Source organism: Macadamia integrifolia, chromosome 10 (assembly GCF_013358625.1).
Source record: "Macadamia integrifolia cultivar HAES 741 chromosome 10, SCU_Mint_v3, whole genome shotgun sequence".
In the NCBI taxonomy this organism is placed as follows: domain Eukaryota; kingdom Viridiplantae; phylum Streptophyta; class Magnoliopsida; order Proteales; family Proteaceae; genus Macadamia; species Macadamia integrifolia.
Genome location: NC_056566.1, coordinates 26,085,388 through 26,107,381, shown reverse-complemented (window position 1 = coordinate 26,107,381; position 21,994 = coordinate 26,085,388). Strand labels below are relative to the sequence as shown.

Genomic DNA, 21,994 nt, shown 5'->3' with positions numbered 1-21,994 from the left:
GGGGGAGACTGAGATTTCCTTATTGACACACCTAAAGGAATCGAATAACCTGTAACCTTATTTTTGTGCCTTAGATTTTAGTATGATACACATTTATTTTCTAATTAATACGGATAATAGTGTCATTTCACATATATACTCGAAAAATATGCATAATGATGCACATTCTAATAATGATATAACGATATGTCACTTTCAAATTATGTTTGAAAACACTTTTGTACCCTTATCCTAAAGAACTTTCAGGAATAAACAATTACAAAAATGAGTCAAGTTCTAAATACACCTATAGAGATGTAATTCAGACACTCCCTATATATATATATATATATATACACTAGAAAACTTACATGTGTGGCTAAGAAGATAACTAACATAAGTCACCAAAATCTTCATAGAGGCATTCCTCATAATGTTAATGAGGGAACTCTGAATCGTTATGAATAAGTACGACTCACACAAACTAATTGTCCAGGAACATGATTGACATGAGTCACCAAAATCTCCAAAACTCTCCCCCTTCCTAGTCTTCTCTCCAAATTGTCAAACACATCAATCAAAGCAGAAGAGAAACTACTTATGATGCTTAGATGACTCAACATCTTTAATACTATAATCATCATTAGTTCTAAGTTTATCTAAGGTACTAATACTATCTTATTGAGTATAATAATATATTACGATGGTAATCAAATAAGAAAGGTTAGAGTTGATAAGCTCTTCCACAAACTCAGTTTTCTATCCTTTCATTGTTATGTTGAGAGTTAGCTACTACTTCTTATCATTCTATGCAGCCATACCAAGCTCCTTAGAAAAATATTTAAGACCTTCTGATGCTTATTCCTTATTACATAATGCATAGTGATTTTCCTATTGATTCTTGGTGTGGCAGCCAAGCCACTAAATTCGTCTTAGAGGAAATTCATCAAGATTCTCGTTGAATTTTCTAATGTCAAATCCATCAATCTTCAAACAGGTCGTGTACAATTCTAACTATTTCAAAATGAATGGTACTTAGGTTTTGGGTACTATGTCATTTGGTTTTCATATTTGAGGGGAAACTCTGGGGTTTTGGATTGATTCTAATCAAATCCGGATTGAATTGGCACAGACCCATGATATGGTAGGTTGCAGCAATTAAATTAGATTGCATGGGTGGTTGCATAGCTCTCAACGTCTCACATGGAANTTGGCCAACACGGTGGCAAAAAGATGAGAGGCGCCTCAACTGAGCTGAATTAATTAATTTAACGAAATTGGGTTTTAAGGAGATCGGATGGTAAAATTATGGAAAATTAACAATTGTCTAGTGCAATTGGTGAACTGTGGTGCACAAAAAGCCCACGTTCACCAGTAGCCTGCCTATCAAAAATTTAAAAAAAATATTACATAAAATTCATATCCTTACAAGGGTAAAAAAATAAAATTATCTGTTCTAAGTATCAGATATTAGATAAGTCATATCGGCAACTGGTAACTCTTTTCATTTATTATATATTTGAAATCAATTATTGAAAGAAAAACATGTAATTAACATGAACCACCAGGTCCACCATATGAGATAACTCTTCTACGTTGAGTATCAATCCATCCGTAATCAACTATGTTATAGCACTCAGATTTACTTATAAATAATTCAGGACTAAGAGGATACTCATCCCAAGTCGAGTCTTTCTGGAAAATCGAGAGGTTCGAAATGTAACAACTGTTAGCATAGTTTGCTCCATTTTTATCAGGGAAATTACCACTACCCATTGGAGGCCACTCCACATTGGTATTTGGGTTCGCAACTTCACCTCCCCAGTCAACCCTAGTTGCTCCACCGCTCCCTAAACCTTTGTACAGACTGCTAGGCCAATAACCTACAGCTTCATCCTGATAGTATATCCACCAATTGCTTGTCTTTGCGTCCTACGTGCATACATACAACCAATTAATCAATGCCATGCATACGTGCATCACTTAGTGCCAATAATATCAACTACTTAAAGGATTTATAAAAATAAAAAGAGGGGGGGTTGGAGTATTCGAAGAGTTTGGATAAGTCACCCCCCCTTGGGACGAACAACACACACTCTCAAGGTGTCCCCTCCGTCCAAACATGGAGACCCAATCCAGACTGGTGTCTTAATGACATCTTTGTATGTGTATTTAAAATTTGACACCTTGATTCAATTACCCTTTAATTTTATTCTCAAAAGAATTTAATAAAGTATTTTTTTGGGCAGTATAATATTTTTCAATGAGAAAGAATTCATTACAAAATGAGTAAAAAATGAAGGTTTCAGGTCATAAGGTTTCATTAAGAAAACCATTCATTACCCAAAAAGAAACCCTTATTAACAAATAAATAAATCCGTTTAAAAAATTTATAGAACTTGACACATTCACTTATTAATTGCTATGTGTTTAATTCATAAAAGGGTTTTAAAAAATAAGTTGAATGTAACATATCATTACGTTTTTATCAAAGTTGTCATTGTCATGCAAGTGCAAATATAAAACAACTACCAACCTCATTTAGAAAAAAAAAAATTGTATCATAAAAAAAGACATAAAAATAAGGATGCAAATTATTTGACACTTCCGGGAATATCAATAAGAAAATCTCTATATATTTACCTTTTCGACACGGAGACTAAAATCATATTTGTTTCCTTGAAGAGTGGAAACTGGATCCACCAAAAGACCAACTGGTGTTTTAGTGCTCACTTGCACAAAACCAGGGCAAATAAGATTATAGCACCCAGTACTTTTATAAGTATCGCTCTGATAAAACATAACAGAAAAAAATTATTAAACAATTGTCAATAAGCAGTGGTAATATGTTCTTACAAGGGATATAAAATAAGCAAATCGGGGATGAAGAGCTGATGAAAAAGCTTACCGTCCAATAAACAAAAAACCTAGTTCTATTGTCACCACCAAACAATTGTGGATAAACCTGAGAAAATTTGAATATTGTTATATGAAGTTATCCAAAAAAATTAAGTTTTGAATTCACTTAGAGGTTGAGGGAAAAAAAAATACTTACATGCCATCCTGCTTCAATTGTCTCAACCCCTCCATTGATAACCCATAACTGAGAAAGGCTAAATTCGTTAGCAGCCTTGACAATCGGATTCCACACATTAAAGACTCCACTGGTTCCATAAAAATCTCCAGATGCTCTCACCACAGCCCACTGAAAAAATAATTTAAAAAAAAATCACTATTTTGTGTCTTAAACACCACTAATTAATTAATCGTTAAATACCACAACCCTATTTTTGCAACAGTTATCCATCATGTGACAGAGAGAGAGTTAAATGGGTCATAATCTTTCCTTCCAAAAGATAATGATTCATAGATTTCTTATATAAAATGTAACTCACTAAGAATACCTACACGATGTTCTGATGGGATAGCTGAATCTTTCCTTCCAAAAGATTTAAGTGAAGGGGAACTTAATATTTCTTCAATTTGAAGCCTTCGAACAGGAACTAATCCAATTGGACATCCTCCATCTTTGAGCCCTATATATGGACGAGTATGGTTTGAACTTTTATCATTCTTCACAAACTCTGGGATAGAAGTTGGCTTCAACTGCATAATAAAATAACAAAAATAAAATCAAACTAAGCTCTTTGTATGTGAAGCTAATTTCTTAATAATATATAGAACCTGAAATATTGAAAGTGTTGCAAATTCAACCTGAATTGTATGGTTCTTAAGAGCAGGATGTTCAAAAGCAAGTTGTTTTTCTATGGGCACACAATCATAGATATCTCCATCCTCAAGCTATATGAAACCAACAATATATTCTCAAAGTAATAAACATATTATATCCACAAAATAATTCAATATGATTAAAACAAAAAAAACAAAAAAAATGAAAGTTATACATGAATGCTCTTAATGCTAGAACGACGGGAACGCTTCATTAACCGTTTTGCCTCCAAGTAGTCTTCTTTTGATATATGCCTTCCCTCCAGAATAGAACAACTAGAAACACAAAAAAATGTTACCAATAGAAATATGGTGGTTTTGAAACCAAAACTACCAGAAGAATTCATCTTAGGCATTTGGGATGGGGAGGAAGGATCGATGTGGTAGACGACTCCAAATCCTAAGTATGTTTTATAGGAAGGAAAAATAAGTAAGTTGAGGGGTCATTTTTCTTAAATTGATTTTTGATGATATTATTCGATTTTATTCTCTTTGGATGTCAATTTTCTACACTTGCTATGAAATAATCGGAGGGATAATCTCTATTTATTTTTCTTAGAACGTTATAGTAAGCATGTATAGAAATAGGTAAGTTTTGACTGACATTAACTGAAATCATTTTTCTTTCCTTGAATGATTACCACTGTTTTGGCATGAATACTACTCTAACTATGTAATTATGGAAACAATTTTTTTGGTTAATTTTTCTTTTGGAATGAAAATATTTGAAATAAAATATTTTTGTTCTCTTTGGATCTCAATTATCTATCCTAGGCATGAAATAGTTCGACTGATATATTTATAGTAAACATTTACAATATAGGTAATTTTGGATGTTATAAAATTACTATTGTTGGACACTTTAAACCCGCCTGACCCTGACTCAGTGCCGCAAAACTTGAACCTAGGCCCAACCCTTGAGGGTTGAACTCAACCCTTACCCGCCTTGATTGGCCCTGATTTTTCAGAGTCTGGCCAGGATGACCCTAACCCTGACTGACCCTAGTTTGCGATCAAGGGCTGGGTATATCTTGATCCTGACCTTGGAAAATACAAAAAAAAACAACACACACACACAAAGTCACAAATTACTTGCCATGAGGAGATTTCTAAAGCAAACATTCAAACAATACAAATAACTCCAACTACTATGGTAAACAAATAGGAGATCATCTTAAGAAAGCAAACAATCCGAAGATCTCAAAACCCTTGTCATGTTAAACAAAGAAAAGAATATCCTAAGAAAACAAAAAATCTAAAGTCAACATCAAGGGCAAAACCTAGGGCCGGGTCAGGCCAAAATCAGGGCCAACAGTCAGGGTAAAAAAATCAGGGCTAGGTTCAGAGTGGGCTGGGCAGGCCAAAGACATCAACCCTTACCTGCCCAACCCTGACTCAAAGTCAGAAATTTCAGGATCGGGCCGGCCATCAGGGTCAAAATTTTTGGGTCGGTACTTGTTCGGGATCAAGAAGGGCAAGGGCGGGTTTGGGCCATTAGGGCCTAGCTTGCACCCCTACTCACATGGGGTGTTTATTGTTCTTCACTGCTTTTAGTGAAACTTGAATGGTTCTCATTCAACCCCAGTATGTTGTGGGGTTAGTATGGGCCCGCGGGACTAGTCAGGCCGAAGGCCTGGATACCCGTCATTAGCCAAAAAAACAAGTAGGCTGATTTTATAGGAAGTAACTGATACATATTATTAAAATGCTGAATGGTGTAGCAGTTAATGATTCTTGAAACGTTTATTATGGAGTATGAATGCAAAACACTTCGTCTGTCTTCATCAGCCATGTTTTGCGTACCATATTCGTATCCTAGTTACTTCAACTCAAATTGTTTTTCTTGGATAATCACAAATATCATCGTCTTTGTTATTGTCGATGAAGGTTAATCATCGTCATGATGTAGTCGGTGCATGTAAGGGAATATTTCTCCTCTCCTTATACAATAGAGAAGTCCTAAACCTTCGATTGCATTGAGGAAGATGGTTGATTTGAGGGATTTACAAGGAAGGGTAAACTTTCATGTTTTACCCTTCCTCAAGAGTGAATTTATCATTTGCAATTGACGCTTTCCCTTTAACGGAATGGATTTAAGCTTAATTTAGTTAACAAAATGGGGATGTAAGCAATATTTTTAGAAAACTAAGGTGGTATAATACATAAGTTTTAAAATTAGGGGTGGTACAAAATAATTTTCTAAAAGAAAAAGTAGAATTCATGTTCTTTAATCCCCAAGTATCGGGTATCAAATAAGTCATATCGGCAGCTAGTACATCTTTTTATTTATTAAATATTTGAAATCATTACAAAAAGGAATATGTGTAATTAACATGTACCACCAGGTCCGCCGTAGGCAATAAATCTTTTATGTTTAGAATCAATTATTCCGAAGTCAAGTAGCTTATAGCACCGAGGTGCATCTTGATACACCGTAGCATTAAGAGGATAATTATCCCAGGAGGAGTCTTTCTTGGAAATTTGGATGTTCGAAATGAAACAACTTTTACCAATGTTATCTCCATTTGTAAGGGGGAAATGACTGCTACCCATTGGAGGCCATTGTCCTTTGGTGTTTGGGCTCAAAGCTTCACCTCCCCAGTTAACCGCATTTGCTGCACCGCTTCCTAAACCTTTGTACAAACTGCTTGGCCAATAACCTACAGGTTCTTTCGAATAGTATATCCACCAATTCTTTGTCTTTGCATCCTACATAAATACGTACAATCAAATTAAATAATAGCATGCATGCATCACTTACGTACACTAATATATTAGTGCCAATAATATTAGTTATTAACTACTTCAAGGATTTATTAAAAAAACAATAAAACAAAAGCATTTAATTTAGATACCAGCAATCCTAATCCCGACTGGCATCTTAATGACATCTCTATAGGTGTACTTAGAATTTGACATCTTCATTCAATTGCCCTTATATCTTATTCTCAAAAGCATTTAATACAATAATTTTTTTTTTTTTTTGATAGTTTATACAATAGTGTTCAATGAAGGTAAATCTTTTATAGTAAATCTTTTATTTCATTTTAAGAATTAAAAATAACCTTTGGGAATAAAACAAGATGAGTAAAAAATTAAGGTTACAAATCATAATTAAATAAATAAGAAAATCCCTTCACAACAATGTGCATGTTTTTTTGCTATAAGTCAACAAAGAATATATTTAGCTCAAAAAAAAAATTTTTTTGAACAATCTGTCCCATCCAGGAAACGATAAAAAAAGGTGCTTGTATGATACCTTTATAGGTATATTTAGAACTTGACACCATCTCTTTATTACTCTTTGCCTAATTTAAAAAAAAAAAATTATAAGAAAAGGATATATAAAAGCGTTTTCAAAAATAAGTTGAAAATGACATCATAATGTCATTATCAAAATTTATCATCGTCATGCAAGTACACATGTAAAATGGTACTATTACCTTCATTCAAAAAAAAAGTGTTTTGCCAAAAGGACAAAAACATAAAGTTACAAAATATTTGACACCTCGAAAGATGTCAATAGGTGTCAATAAAAAAATCTTTGTATATATATATATACCTTGACGACAGTGAGTTCCATTTCATATTCATGTCCGTGGTAAGTGGAAACTTGATCCAAAGTAACACCAACTGCTACTTTAGTGCTCACTTGCACAAAACCAGGGCACAAAGTATTGTAGCACCCAGTCTTATCATAATTGTCAGTCTGATAATACATAACAGAAACATATTATTGAATAATTATCAAAAATTAAGTAGTGGTAGTATTTTCTTACAAGAGATATAAAATAACAGAAAGAAGAGGATGAAGAGATATATGGTGAAGAAGCTTACCGTCCAATATATAAAGAACCTAGTTCTATTGTCCTTACCACCAAACAATTGTGGATAAACCTGAGAAATTTGAAGATGGCTGCTGGATTTAGCTTTCTATTATGCATATTATGTTATTTGAAGTTCCCTAAAAATTAAGTTTTGAATTCACTTGAAGGATGAGAAAAATACTTACATGCCATCCTGCTTCAATGATCTCATTATCCCCATTGATAACCCATAACTGAGAAAGGCTAAATTGGCCAGCAGACTTGACACTTGGATTCCATATATTAAGTGATCCTCTGGTTCCATAAAATTCTCCAGACGCTTCTACCGCAGCCCACTGAAAATTAATTAATAAAACTCATTATTTTTTTCTTAATCACTACTAATTAAGTAATTAATTATTTTTGTTAAGATACCACAACCATATTCTGGCAACACTCAAAAACATCCCTAAATTAGAATTGTAATAGAAATTATATCATTACTTATGGCCAACTGGGTTGGTAGGCTAGTGGATGGAAGCCCTTGTCCCATCGGCTATCACTGTTCGGGTTGTCTAGTGTAGGTTCGAGTTGGCATGTTCCACTATTGTTCATTAATCCGACGAAAACACTACTTGCTTTGACCTTGAGGCTAGGATCACTACCCCTGAGCACCCTTTTTCATTTACAGAAAAAAAAAATCACTACTTGTGCATCATCATAGAGAGAAAGAGAGTGAAGTGGATCATCATTTTTCCTTCCAAAGATGTTGTCGTGATGAAGTATCTCTTCACAGTGAATGATTTACATCTTTCTTAGGTGAAATGTAACTTACAAATAGTACTTCCATGATGTTCTAATACGATAACAGAATTTTTCCTTCCAAAAGATTTAACTGAAGGAGATCTTAAAATGTCTTCAATTTGAAGCCTTCGAACTGGAACTGATCCAACTGGACATCCTCCACCTTTGAGTCCTATATATGGACGAGTATGGTTTGAACTTTCATCCTTTTTCACAAAATCAGGGATAGAAGTTGGCTTCATCTGTTTATAGAATAACAAAAATAAAATCAAACTCATTGTATGTAAAGCTAATTTTTTAATAATATATATAGAACCTGAAATGAAAGTGCTGAAAATGTCACCTGAATTGTATGGTTCTTAAGAGCAGGATGCTCAAAAGCAAGTTCTTTTTCTATGGGCACACAATCATAGATATCCCCATCCTCAAGCTATAGGAAACAAACATTATATTCCCTAATTAATAAACATTCTTATATTAAAATTAAATCAATAAGATAATAAAAAAATTAAAATGTTATACATGAATGCTCTTAATGGTAGGACAACGGGTTCGCTTCACTAATCGTTTTGCCTCCAAGTAATCTTCTTTTGATATATGTCTTCCTTCCATAATAGTACAGCGAGAAACAAAAAAAATTGTTACCCACAAAAATATGGTGGTTTTGAATCCTAAACTACTATGAGAATTCATCTTAGCCATATGGGAATGGGGATGGGGATGATGTGGAAGACTACTCCAAATCCTAAGTATGTTTTATAGAAAGGATAATATGTTTGTAACTAAAGTGGTTACAACAAAATCATAACCGCTCTTTTATGCCCTTCAAAATACAACTGTAGGTAGATGATAAGTAGTGTCGTATTTGTCATTTAACATTAGAATTTGTATACCAAGACAGACAAACAAGAATTTAACTATATTAACAGTATATTTAGCATAATGTTAATTTGAACCATTAATTGATTTTCTATGGTTAACGGTTCCCAACTTTTGCAGTGAGAGGTTCATGGTCAATTTCCCTCTCTCTCTCTCTCTCTCTCTCTCTCTCTCTCTCTCTCTCTGTCTCTCCTGATTCTTGGAGACTCTTCAGCTTTATCCCCTCCGCTGTAAACTCACAAAACCCCTTTTCCCCGCTCTCTCTCCCACTCCCCGCAACTCCATTAAAATAATTTTTAACAGGGCTGCAGCTCCACCAGTCTACGGAAAAACCAAGTAGTCACAGAACTATGTAGAGGTCTTCATCAACTCTCACCACTCCGCGGAAAAGTCCTCTACATGGCAGAAAGTTTTTGCATGGGATGAATAAAGGAGCATCTGGGTTCTACACTAATGTTCTTCCAAACTATCACAAACTTGACCAAACTGCCAAAATGACAGATTACGCCTTGGATCAATTGAGAATCTCACAAAGCTATATTTGAGTTAAAAGAAACCAATCATAATTTTTTCATACTACATATTTCATCGACAGCCATCTCCGAAAGACCCAAGCATAGGTCAAAGAGCTAATTAGACTTCTCACTCAGAAATCACAGCCCTTTGTACTTTGAAGGCGGACAAAATAATAGAAAACTAAAATCTCACTACAGTGATAAAACCAGTATCAAGAAGCAAAAAATTAAGGTAGAGGGGAGGGAGCTACTGAGTTCACGGTGGAGGGGATACGGAGAGGCGAGGCAAGGCAGGGCAGGGCAGGGCGGGGGATAGAGAGGCATGGAAGGGAGAGAGAAAACAGTTGCAATCAGTTTTAGCCAAGCAGTTCAACGGCTGAGATGGTTAAATCAACGTTTGTTAGTTGAAGAATGCACTAGCAAGTTATTTATGTGTACATACAAGTCCGGATCATGTATTCGTACAAGAATGATTCTTATACGGTATTTAATCTACATTTGGACTCCACTTAATCTCTCTCCTCTTTTAATTAGTTTTTATTTTCAATGGAGTCCAAGTGTTTTTAGCCTTAACATAATTTGTTTAATACCTTTTTAGGGGCAGTTAAGTAATAGCACCGCCAACCAATAGTGAGATCGAGAGAACTCTCAGGCATCACCTGTGTTGCGCTCGAGTTGTTCATCTATTTGTCTGAACTCAAGATTGGACCAAGCCTGAAACCCATGGGTGCCCATGTCTTCCAAAAATTATTATTATTTTCACCAGTTTCTGATAAATTACATGGTTTAAGAAGAGACAGAGAGAAGAAAGACAGCATGGATTGGTCTTGGGAAGATAAAAGGCTTCAATATCTTATTTGTTTACATCTCTAACTATATATATAGAGAGCAAATATTTATTTAGCCATGTAGATTGACAATTTAAGGATGTCAAAATCGAATCGAAACTATTTATCGAAATTGAATCGAGTTATTTGCATCGAATCCATGAAATCATTCAAGAAATGATTCGATTTTGGTTTAAAATTGTGATCATTTATACCACTAGTAAATTATTTAAATAAATCATTAAATTGATTAATTATACGTAGTAAGTTTACGTAATTTGATATTAAGTTTACATACACTTCAATAAAGAAACAAAATTTACATTAAACAACTATCTAAAAAAAAAAACATTCAAATCAATGTTAAAATTTATATCCATTTCACTAAATTATTTGGAAAAAAATTAGAAAACATAAGAAAACATTTTAAATCGAAAATATTTATAAATGGTTTCATAGTTGATTAAATGGTTCGAAATTGATTTCTCTTAGCAATCTTGCATTGAATCGAATCGAACCATTTAATTTAACACCTTTATAGATAGATTTAATCTCCCAATTTTTCAACAGTAAACAGCAGTTCCACAAGACCAATGGGCGATAGTGGACATGCCAAGACTCGAACCCACAACCTGACTCGAGTAGTGATAGGTTGAGGGCATTTTCATTACTGGGCTACAAACCCCATTGGTCAATAGATCCAATATATATATATATTGATATATAGTAAGATATCCCATTTGGAGGTTAATTGATCAAATGATCATATACATGTATATATAACACTCTTCTATGGTTCTTAGCATCATCCTAATTGATATTAGAGAGGCATCATCTCTAAGGACCTGTACCATTAAAACCATAGATGATCTTATTTTGTCAAGGAAATTCTGTGCTCAGTTCAAGCCATTTATACAGCTCAGAATAATTGAAGAAGTTTGGACTAAGCCAGTGGTGGATGAAGTAAAGCTAAATATTGACATATGTTCTTTAAGCAACGCAGGCATAGAAAGTGCAGCGGATATTTTTTGGAATGTAATTGGGTAATCCAAATGGTTGCTTTTCATATTTTTTTGGAGTCAAGATTAACATTTTTCCAGAGTTCATCTTTCTTCATTGGGTTAGAATATGCAAAGAAAAAAAATTTCAAAAATATTTGGATAGAATGTGACTCAAGTACAGTGATTATTGTTATTCAAAGTGGAAATATACCCTAGAGGTTTCAGCAACAATGGGTCTATTACCAATCTTTTCTTAGTTTCATTGATTGACGACTCTCACTCTGCTACTGAGAAGGCAATGCCATTGTCGATTCTATTGCAAAGAATTGTACATTGACACAATAGTCCAATTATTGGACTTCATACCCAAGCTTTGTGAATCATGACTTCATATAGGATAGTTTGGACAGACCTCGCTACCAAATTTCTTGATGGACTTGAGGTTCTATTTTTACATCTTTTTTGTCGTTTATTTATTTAAAGGATACTACTGATGGCCATACTAAAAGTCCTTATTCTTTGCTAATGGCCAATGCCGAAGATGGAGGGTTAAGGTCTTTATGTATGTTTCTAGTATACCTATTTCGTTTTTAAGTCTATTTGAGAATGCCCTGACATAAATCTTGTACAGTCCATTAATTTTTTAACTTAATATATTCTTTGCTGACTTATTAAAAAAAAAATTATATATGGTTTTGGTGGAAAAGGAATCATGTACTGATAAAGCTACCAAAGCCAAATTAATATATGCCTTGTTGGCATCAAATGACTGAGCCTTGGTCATTTCCACCTCACATGATAAAATATTGAATCTAGCAAGAGGGCTAACCATAGTTTTCGAACCTTCTCTCTATTTCAAAGCCCATGTGGTTTGTGCCTCGGCATCTTTTTGGCCTGGACCATTTCAACCTCATATAGAGAAGTACAAAAATAGACTCCAAGGAAGAAAACATTGCCTTAGATAGATTAAAGTATTTTCCAATTTGAGAAAGTTTGAGGTTTTTTTTTTTTTTTTTTATGAAATTCTCCCAACCCACATAGCTCCTGGAAATCTGGAAAGGTCTTTAGGGACCCACCACCACCACTGGCCTCCCTGCCTCTTCTGTTGATAATGCGGTGGTAGGCTGGTAACCATTCTTTGCTAAGATGCTGACTTCATCTCCAGGAAACGAAGATGAAGTCAGCTTAGTAGCGTACTCCTGGAAATCTTCAAAGCGTCTTTAGGGACCCACCACCACCACTGGCCGCCCTGCCTCTTCTGTTAATAATGCGGTGGTAGGCTGGTAACTATTCTTTGCTAAGATGCTGACTTCATCTCCAGGAAACCAAGATGAAGTCAGCTTAGTAGCGTACGTGTTAGTTAGAATCTAATGAGTTAGTCGTGTTGATTAAATTATAAATGTGACTTGTCTATATTATTATTATTTTTATATCTAAAATTCAAAATAATCACATTATCTTATCTGTTCATGCATATGATAAGATATGTAAGAATCTTTTTCTCAAAAAATAATTACGGGGCAAAATAGAACTTACGAATCGTAGATTTCTTGTTTTCAGGAGTTCTTCAAACAAAGCCCACCAAAATTGATATGTTTTTAATTCTTTGAAGGAATATTAATTCCTTAACTATATCCCAAAGTAATTTCACTAATATGTCGAATCGTAGGGCCACCTTGATTAACAGGAAAAAAGTGTTAAATGTATTTTTCTACTTTTGATTGTGAACTTTTTATTTTACTCGGAATCTTTTTCTTTAATTACGATTCATAAAAATATCTACAAAACTGCTCTTTATAGAGAAGCCCTGGGTTGCCTTTCGCTTATAGAATCATTCTGTGTCTCCTTAGTAACTCTGCTTTTTTTGGGCTTTTCTTGTTGCACAATTTCAATTCAAATGAGGAGAGAGAGAGAGAGAGAGAGAGAGAGAGAGAGAGAGAGAGAGAGAGAGAGAGAGACTACAATTCTAAGGCGTAAATTATGAAGCCACTTGGCCAACATGGTGGCAAATAGATGGGACCCACCTCAGCTTAGCTGACTTGATTTAACGAAATTAGTTTTAGGGGAGATGGGATGGTAAAATTACGTAAAAATTAACTATTGTTGTCTAACATAGTTGATGAGCTATGGTATGCAAAAAGCTCAACTCACCAAGAGGTCTCTAAGTTCGAGCGTCCTGGTTGTTATCTATTTTCCTTCCCTACATATAAAAAAAATATATGTAAAATTCATGTTCTTTCAATGGTAAAATATTAAAATTATATGCTCCAAGTATCGGTATCAGATAAGTCATATCGGCAGCTAGTACATCTTTATTATTTATTAAATATTTGAAATCAATCACAGAAAGAAATATGTGTAATCAACATGTACCACCAGGTCCGCTGTAGGCGATAAATCTTTTATATTCAGAATCAATTATTCTGAAATCAAGTAGGTTATAGCACTCAAGTTTATCTTGATACACCAGAGCATCAAGAGGATAGTTATCCCATGAGTTCTTGAAAATCTGGATGTTCGAAATGAAACAACTCTTGCCAATATGATCTCCATTTGTAAAAGCGAAATGACCGCTACCCATTGGAGGCCAATGCCATTTGGTGTTAGGGTTCACAACTTCACCTCCCCAGTCCGTAAATCTTTGTACAAACTACTTGGCCAATAACCTACAGCTTCTTTCGAAAAGTATATCCATCAATTCCTTGTCTTTGCATCCTATGTAAGTACGTACAGCCAAATTAATCATAACCATCCATGCATGCATCACTTACATACACTAATATATTAGTGTCAATAATTTTAACTATTTGAAGGATTTATTAAAAGCAATCAAACAAAAGCATTTAATTCAAATACCAGCAGTCTTAATCTGGATTGATATCTTAATGACATCTCTATAAGTGTAATTAGAATTTGACACCTTCATTCAATTGCCTTTTAACTTATTTTCAAAATCATTTAATACAGTAAATTTTTTTTTGATAATTATGTAGTATTTTTTTTATGAGAGTAAATCTTTTATTTCATTTAAGAATTAAAAATAGCTTTTGAGAATAATATGAGAGGAGTAAAAAAAATTACAAATCATAAGAAGTCAATAAGAAAATCCATTATTACTAAAAAAAAAAATATATATATATATATATATGTTAACAATTAGATTAAATAAGAAAATCCCTTTAAAAAAATGTGCATGTTTTTTTTCTATAAGTCAGCAAAGAATATATTTAGCTCAAAAAATTTTAAATGATCTGCACCAATCGGGAAAAAAAAAGAATGTGCTTGTATAATACCTTTATAGGTGTATTTGGAACTTTGCACTTTCTCTTAATTGTTATTTGTCTAATTTCACAAAAATTTTATAAGGGGCATAAAAGTGTTTCAAATAAGTTGAAAGTGATGTTTAGGGTGTCAATAAGAAAAGCTATAAATACCTTGACTACAGTGATATCCATTCCATATTGATTTCCTTGATAAGTGGAAACTTGTTCCAATGCAACACCAACTGGTACTTTAGTGCTCACTTGCACAAAACCAGGGCAAACAAGATTGTAGCACCCAGTATGTTGATAATAATCGTTCTGGTATTCCATAGCAAAACAAATTATTTAACGGTAGTGATAGTATTTTCTTGTAAGAGATATAAAATAAGCAGACAAAAGGAGTATGAAGAGGCACTAAAATCCTCTGCGGAGAGGTAGTGAGTGGCAGTGAGCATCCGACGGCTAGGGTGCATGTCAGGGCACTTCCAACCGTTAAATCCTCACTACCACTCATTACCAACCGCAGAGGATTTTAGTCGATGAAGAACTGGAGAAAAAACTTACCGTCCAATATACAAAGAGCCTAGTTCTATTGTCACCACCAAACAACTGTGGATAAACCTGAGAAATTTTAAGATCAGTAGATTTAGGTTTTTTTTAATTATCATCTTATTTGAAGCTCCAAAAAATTAAGTTTTGAATTCACTTGGAGGATGAGAAAAAATACTTACATGCCATCCTGCTTCAATGGTCTCATTACCCCCATTGGTAACCCATAATTGAGAAAGGCTAAATTGGTCAGCAGCCTTGACTCTGGGATTCCATACATTAAGTAATCCTTTGGTTCCACAAAATTCTCCAGACGCTGTTACCGGACCGGAGCCCACTGAAAAATAATTAATAAAATTCACTATTTTGTTTCTTAAACACTGCTGATTAATTATTTGTTAAGATACCACAATCATATTTTTGCGACACTGAAGAACATCCCCGAATTAAAATTGTAATAGAAATTAAATCGCTACTTATAGTCAATGGGCTTGGTATCCTAGTGGAAGGAAGCTCTTGTTCCATCATTGCTTGGGTCGACTGGTTATAGGTTCAAGTCAACATATCCCACTATTACTGGTTGGTTCTGCAAAAGCACTACTTGGTGCCGTATAAGGGCTTTGGCCTAGAGCTACGATCACTACCATGAAACCCCCATCATCTTTCCTTCCAATAGATGATGTCGTGATGAAGACAGGTTATCTCTTCACAACGAATGATTCACATCTTTCTTATGTAAAATGTAACTTACTAACAATACCTACATGATGTTCTGATGTGATAACAGAATATTTCCTTCCAAAAGATTCAACTGGAGGAGATCTTAAATTATCTTCAATTTGAACCCTTCGAACAGGAACTTATCCAACTGGGAAACCTCCACCTTTGAGTCCTATATATGGATGAGTATGGTTTGAACTTTTATCATTCTTCACAAACTGTGGGATCGAAGTTGGCTTCAACTGCATAATAGAATAATAAAAATAAAATCAAACTAAGATTTTTGTATGTAAAGCTAATTTCTTAATAATATATAGAATCTGAAATATTTAAAGTGCTGCAAATCTTACCTGAATTATATGGTTCTTAAGAGCAGGATGTTCAAAAGCAAGTTGTTTTTCTATGAGCACACAATCATAGATATCTCCATCTTCAAGCTATAGAAAACAAATAATAAATTTCCATATTCATAAACATATTACAAACAAGAAAGATCAATCAATAAGATACTATGATTGAAAAAAAAAATGAATGTTATACATGAATGCTTTTAATGGTAGGACGACGGGAACACTTCACTGATCGTTTTGCCTTCAAGTAATCTTCTTTTGATATATGTCTTCCCTCCGTAATAATGCAGGTAGAAACAAAAAAATTTGCTACCCACAAAAATATGATGGTTTTCAAGCCTAAACTACCATGACAATTCATCTTAGCCATCATGGGAATGAGATGGGGATGATGAGGTAGACAACTAAATCCTATGTTTTATAGAATGGATATTCTGTTTGTAACTAAGGCGGTTACAACAGAAGTCATAACCGCTCTTTTATGCCCTTCAAATTACAACTGTAAGAAATCCTTATGAATTTACACCATTGAACACTTTAAATAAGTAACACATCATCTTTAATAACATGTAATCTTTAAGAGACAAGAGATGTCTAGTTACAAGTCTCATACTCTAGTTAGGAAGGCCTTGTCCACTTAGAGTAGGACAATTTAACCATTTTCCACTCCATGGTTAAAGGAAGTTCCTAATCTTCCCCCACGTGCAACTCTCTCCCCTCTGAATAAAATTTTTTTATCAAAAAAAATATATATATATATATATTTCTGTTTGTTACAAACAAACACACCCTTTAAATTTATGATAAGAGTATCCCATTTGGAGGTTGATTAGACGATTATATATATGATTGGATAGAAAGGGAATGATGAAGATTAATCATGTACTAATAAAGCTACCAAAGCCAAATTAATCTATGCCTTGTTGGCATCAAATGACATGACGTTAGTCATTTCCACTTCACATAATAAAATATTTAATCATCTAGCAAGAGAGACAACTATACTTTTTGAGCCTTCCATCTTTCTCCAAGCTCCTGTGTCTGTCCCTAAGCATCTTTTCTGCAAAATGGCCGACTACTTTCTAACCTGCTTCTATCTATCTCAAAGCATAAGAGGTGGAAAACATTGTTTGGGTAGAGAAAAAGGATTATTCCAATTTGAGAAAGCTTGAGGATTTTTTTTTTTTTTTTTTTATGTGAGAAGGTGGAGTACCCGCCTGTTCAAAGAATCCTCTCGCTTTTATTAATTAACACAACGATAGATGGATGGCATGAATAGAACTCATGTGATATAATTTGCTCTAATTTTATAGACAAATGGACCTCTATGCTCTCCTACTCTCCCATCAAATTACATTTCTATCAAAGTCGTTTAAGTCCAATTTGTAACATTGAAAATTTGGGGTTATAAGTGAGTGGATGTTATTTGTTAAGAGTATTATACATGTATAGAAATATATGAAACACATGCCAATATATTACACATGAGAGGACATCTTTGTAATTTTATGTGTGAATAATCTACACTTAATCTTATATCTAAAAGTCAAAATAACTACATTATTTTTCTATCCGATTCTGATCCCAATCACATCCGACGGTTTAAATCACTATGAGCATGTATCCTGAGGAACTTCTAGCCACTAAATATGCCCTTAGCTCTCTTCCACGCTTTCCTATCTATCGATGTGCTAAGATGTGTAAGAATCCTTTTCCCGAAAAAGAATTTACGTGGCAAAATGCAACTTATAAAACATAGATTCTTATTTGAAGTAGTTCACCAAGCAAAGATAACCAAAATGAAAATGTATTTAATTCTTGGAAAGAAAACTAACCATCCCATCCCACTAACAATATACCAAAGTAATTCCCTCTCCTACTTTATCAAATCAAACTGTCACCTTGTTTAACAAGGAAAAAGAGTTGACGGATGTAGTATGAACCAAAAAAAGGAATATGGGATAATAGACTTGGACTTGGGTCCCGAAATTTTCCCCCAACCCAATTAATAAAGTAAGAGGGAATGGATTCGAAAAAAGATTGAAACTTCCCCAGCCGGCCAACCCCACCTGCCCGGGATATTTTTTATGGTATCGGGATGATAAAATCGGTACTGATACGGTATGATTTTGGTACGATATTTGATATGATTTTCGTAATTTAGTACATATCGAATCGTAGAATATCAAGAAAAAAAAAACATTTTGACATACTGAAACTGTATTGAATCTCTTTTAATACGGTTTTTGTATGATAATTCGATTTTGATACAAAATTGACACCTTTATCAACACCTCGAAAAAAGATGTCATGAGCTCAAAAATCTCCTTAGGGCCTTACCATGGAGGGGAAGGAAAAAAAGACTTGATAATTTCATAATTCATTAAAAGGTGTAGTAAGAAAATCACTGTAAATAAGAACCACAATTCCAATAGTAGTGATTAAAATTGACATAATAGACGTAAGTGGATAGATGAGTACTGTGGCTTCAAGCCTAATGGATCAAACACTTACGGCTGAGTGAAAGTCTCCATTACATTGTCATGAATGTGGTTGGCATGAGGGCATTGAAATCCCAATTGGTGAAAGCTGCACTCTAGACCTGATGCCTTTGTTGATAAAAAGATGCCAATGGGGCTTCTTACTTCCCAAATAAATCCTCCTACATCTATATATAAACGCTTAATCCAGTATTGCTAGACGGTTATGTTTGCCCTAGCTTGGTGAATCATATTTCCATAAAACGACATTTCACTCATTATCGTTCTTGCGCACTGTTTGCAATAGCTAAGAAGCCAGTAGTCGTATAAGCAATGTCAATCAATTCTATTTAGTCCCTTCCAATTTAAAATTTACACAATTATAACATCATTTTGGGAGAATGTTTTATGTTATGAGGTGTAGCACCAACGCCAAGTATAGTAGGAAACAAAATTACATTGCACCTCCCATGAAATGCCCAAATCCACTTAATGATCAGATGCATTTGCATGCTCTCGTTAGCCCCACACATGTGGAATGGGTCACCCCGACGAAGATGAAACAGGTTCTCATACAAGAACCATTCTCCTATGATTTTGATCCACACACATGGAATTCAGTTGAAATCAACAACATGGTTGGATTCCATGCATATGGATTAGGATTATATGAGAATGATTCTTGTGCGAGAACCTGATCTACACTCCCATCCCAACCCACCCAAAGAGAACCCGCGGTCATTTATTTATTTATTTTGATATAAACCGTCAGCATCGGTATTTTCATTTAACTCGGAATCTTTTCCTTTTAAGATTATATAATTTTTTTCCTCTGGAGGAAAAGACTGGGCACGCTACTGGTTGCTCCACGCGAAAGGTTAGGAGTCTCTGTTTTCTATATAAACAGAGGAGACCCTCGATCTCGAAGCATCAATGAAATCCTAGAAGAGAGAGGCTTTGTAAGAGAAGGGGCGAGGAGGGCAGCCAATAGTTTTCTCTACAGTTCAAGAAAGCTTTGTTTTTCACATTCAAATCAGAAATCAGAATTCAGAATGGCTTGCTCTCTTTCTAACGCAAAGCTTATCCTTTCAGCTTTCGTCAATGGCGTCTCTGTGTCAATCAAGAACAGGTAAGGCGAAGTCGAAAGAAACAACTCTTATTCTTTAAATCCCTATAAATCTTGGAAATCTTTGTTCCTTAATTTATTGTTTCTGGTTGTGTCCATGGATGATGATGATGATGATGATGAGCAGGCGAGGTTACACTGCAGCAACTGAAGGTCTTGGAGTTATATCAAACATGGCGGAAGGAAGTGGGGCGAAGAGTAACGTGGTGGAAGCAGGGGAGGAGATGATGAGGGGAACCATAAAAGAAGCATCATCATCATCATCGGAAACTACTAAATATTGGGCACCAGACCCAGTCACTGGTTACTACCGCCCAGAGCATATTGGTGCAGGTGAAATCGACGTGGCTGAGCTTCGGGAGATGCTCTTGAACAAGTCTAGGCAACAACACTAGATGTTCTTCATATAATCAAAACCAGAGAAAGAGAGAGAGAGAGAGAGAGAGAGAGGTCTAATTGTCTTTCACTTCTAATCATCCTATGTAACTTGGGAGAACTATTTGATATGTAATCCTACTTGCAACACACTATTACTCTATTATGTACCGTGTAGAGAGAGAATACACTGCTCGTACGATCACCTGATCGCGACTAACACGTGTCCCACTTTTTGTCATTGTAAGGAGAAAGAAAGATACATCTGACAACAAAAAAATAACAGATGTTGATCAATGACCCGTACGATCACCTCAAATCTATTCTCACGTGCAGACTGTGGAGGCTGGAAGGACATGCGTCTATACTTCTAAAACCAAAAACCATATAGCCACTTGGCCCACAAAGTGGCAAAGAGATGGGACCCACCTAAACTAAAGCTGACCTATAATCTAACGAAATTGGGTAAAAGGGGAGATTATCGAATTAGTATGGGTATCAGACTAGTCGTATCAACTGGTATTGATATCGTTTTTTAACTGATATGGGATCGGTGGAATGGTATGGGACAAAATAAAACTGTCCGATTCAACCCAATATGATACCTTTGATTTAAAACCTATGTTTTCCTGATTATCAACTGAGTTTAACTGAGCAAAATGAAATTAGGTAAGTTGATATGAGAGATTAAAATCATGTGAAATTCATGCCCTTACAAGAGTAAAATGAAAAAATCATCAATATATTCTCCTTACCTCTTCATCATGTATTCCTCAATAATAAATTCAGCCGATGATTTCTTTACAATCCCATATTAATCATATGGGGTTGAACCAACATCCCTTTCGTAATGAAATTTTGTATGAATCAAGGATTTAGTTTTTGGTATTGAATTGAATCGGTGTGTATCGATCACTTTTGTCCTTATTTTTCGAAAAGAAAATGTATACTTTTGTACTATTTTAACCATGGAACAATGTGGATAATCGATCTAGATCTGTTAGGTATTGAGTATCAGTCTCAACTAATACCGGTACTTAAAACCATGGTAAGAATTGATATTGTTGAATTAGGAATGTTGAGTGAGCAACACACTCACGTGTATAGAAACCTTTTCATCTCTTATTTTTTTTTCTCAGTTGATTGATTCAATCAAGGGTTAAGAAGGATCCACTTCACGTTAATGAGTTTGTTCTTGGAAAATTCAGGTTTAGTTAACTAGCTAGATTTAGTACTTCATGATTGGGACCTAAAAAGATCGGGTCAGGTCAACATTGCGAATAGACTAGTTCTCACGCGAATTAGTGCATTAATTATTGATTCTTGTTTAGCGTAACTAGTAAGAAATTTTGTTTCCCATCATTTATTAATAACTGGTTAACGAGAATTTCCACTAATTAATCATTTTTATTCCTCACTTGTTTTTGATAGAAATCATATATATATATATATATATATATTCCTCAGCTGATGCTATTTTCTGTGTTGCTTCCCTAATATGAATTGATAGTTTGATACGTAAAGATCTCTCTCTCTCTCTCTCTCTCTCTCTCCCCTTCATAATTAGTCCTGTCCTTCCTTAGTATGTCTT

The 21,994-nt window shown here is 34.6% G+C and overlaps 2 protein-coding genes across 3 annotated transcripts; one reads left to right on the top strand and one right to left on the bottom strand.

The window, feature by feature from the left end:
* Positions 1-1,530: 1,530 nt before the first annotated feature.
* LOC122092337 lies at positions 1,531-16,792 on the bottom strand. The gene is made up of 18 exons (XM_042662652.1): positions 16,613-16,792; positions 16,423-16,509; positions 16,230-16,314; positions 15,535-15,689; positions 15,368-15,424; positions 14,975-15,121; positions 8,662-8,748; positions 8,378-8,560; positions 7,721-7,870; positions 7,271-7,417; positions 6,122-6,417; positions 3,885-3,984; positions 3,694-3,780; positions 3,388-3,585; positions 3,035-3,184; positions 2,888-2,944; positions 2,623-2,769; positions 1,531-1,911 (listed from the first exon to the last, which is right to left on the bottom strand). Exons 1-18 carry the CDS (start codon positions 16,790-16,792, stop codon positions 1,531-1,533), a joined length of 2,694 nt encoding a protein of 897 aa, XP_042518586.1.
* A 2,971-nt stretch (positions 16,793-19,763) lies between these two features.
* Positions 19,764-20,566, top strand: LOC122090481 (late embryogenesis abundant protein Lea5-like). Of its 2 annotated transcripts, XM_042660089.1 has the most exons (3): positions 19,764-20,031; positions 20,156-20,436; positions 20,475-20,566. In XM_042660089.1, exons 1-2 carry the CDS (start codon positions 19,955-19,957, stop codon positions 20,421-20,423), a joined length of 345 nt encoding a protein of 114 aa, XP_042516023.1. In that variant the 5' UTR covers positions 19,764-19,954; the 3' UTR covers positions 20,424-20,436; positions 20,475-20,566. The 2 variants fall into 2 exon arrangements, with proteins under 2 accessions (XP_042516023.1, XP_042516022.1); XM_042660088.1 differs by having other exon boundaries at positions 19,766-20,031; positions 20,156-20,566.
* The last annotated feature ends 1,428 nt before the right edge of the window (positions 20,567-21,994 follow it).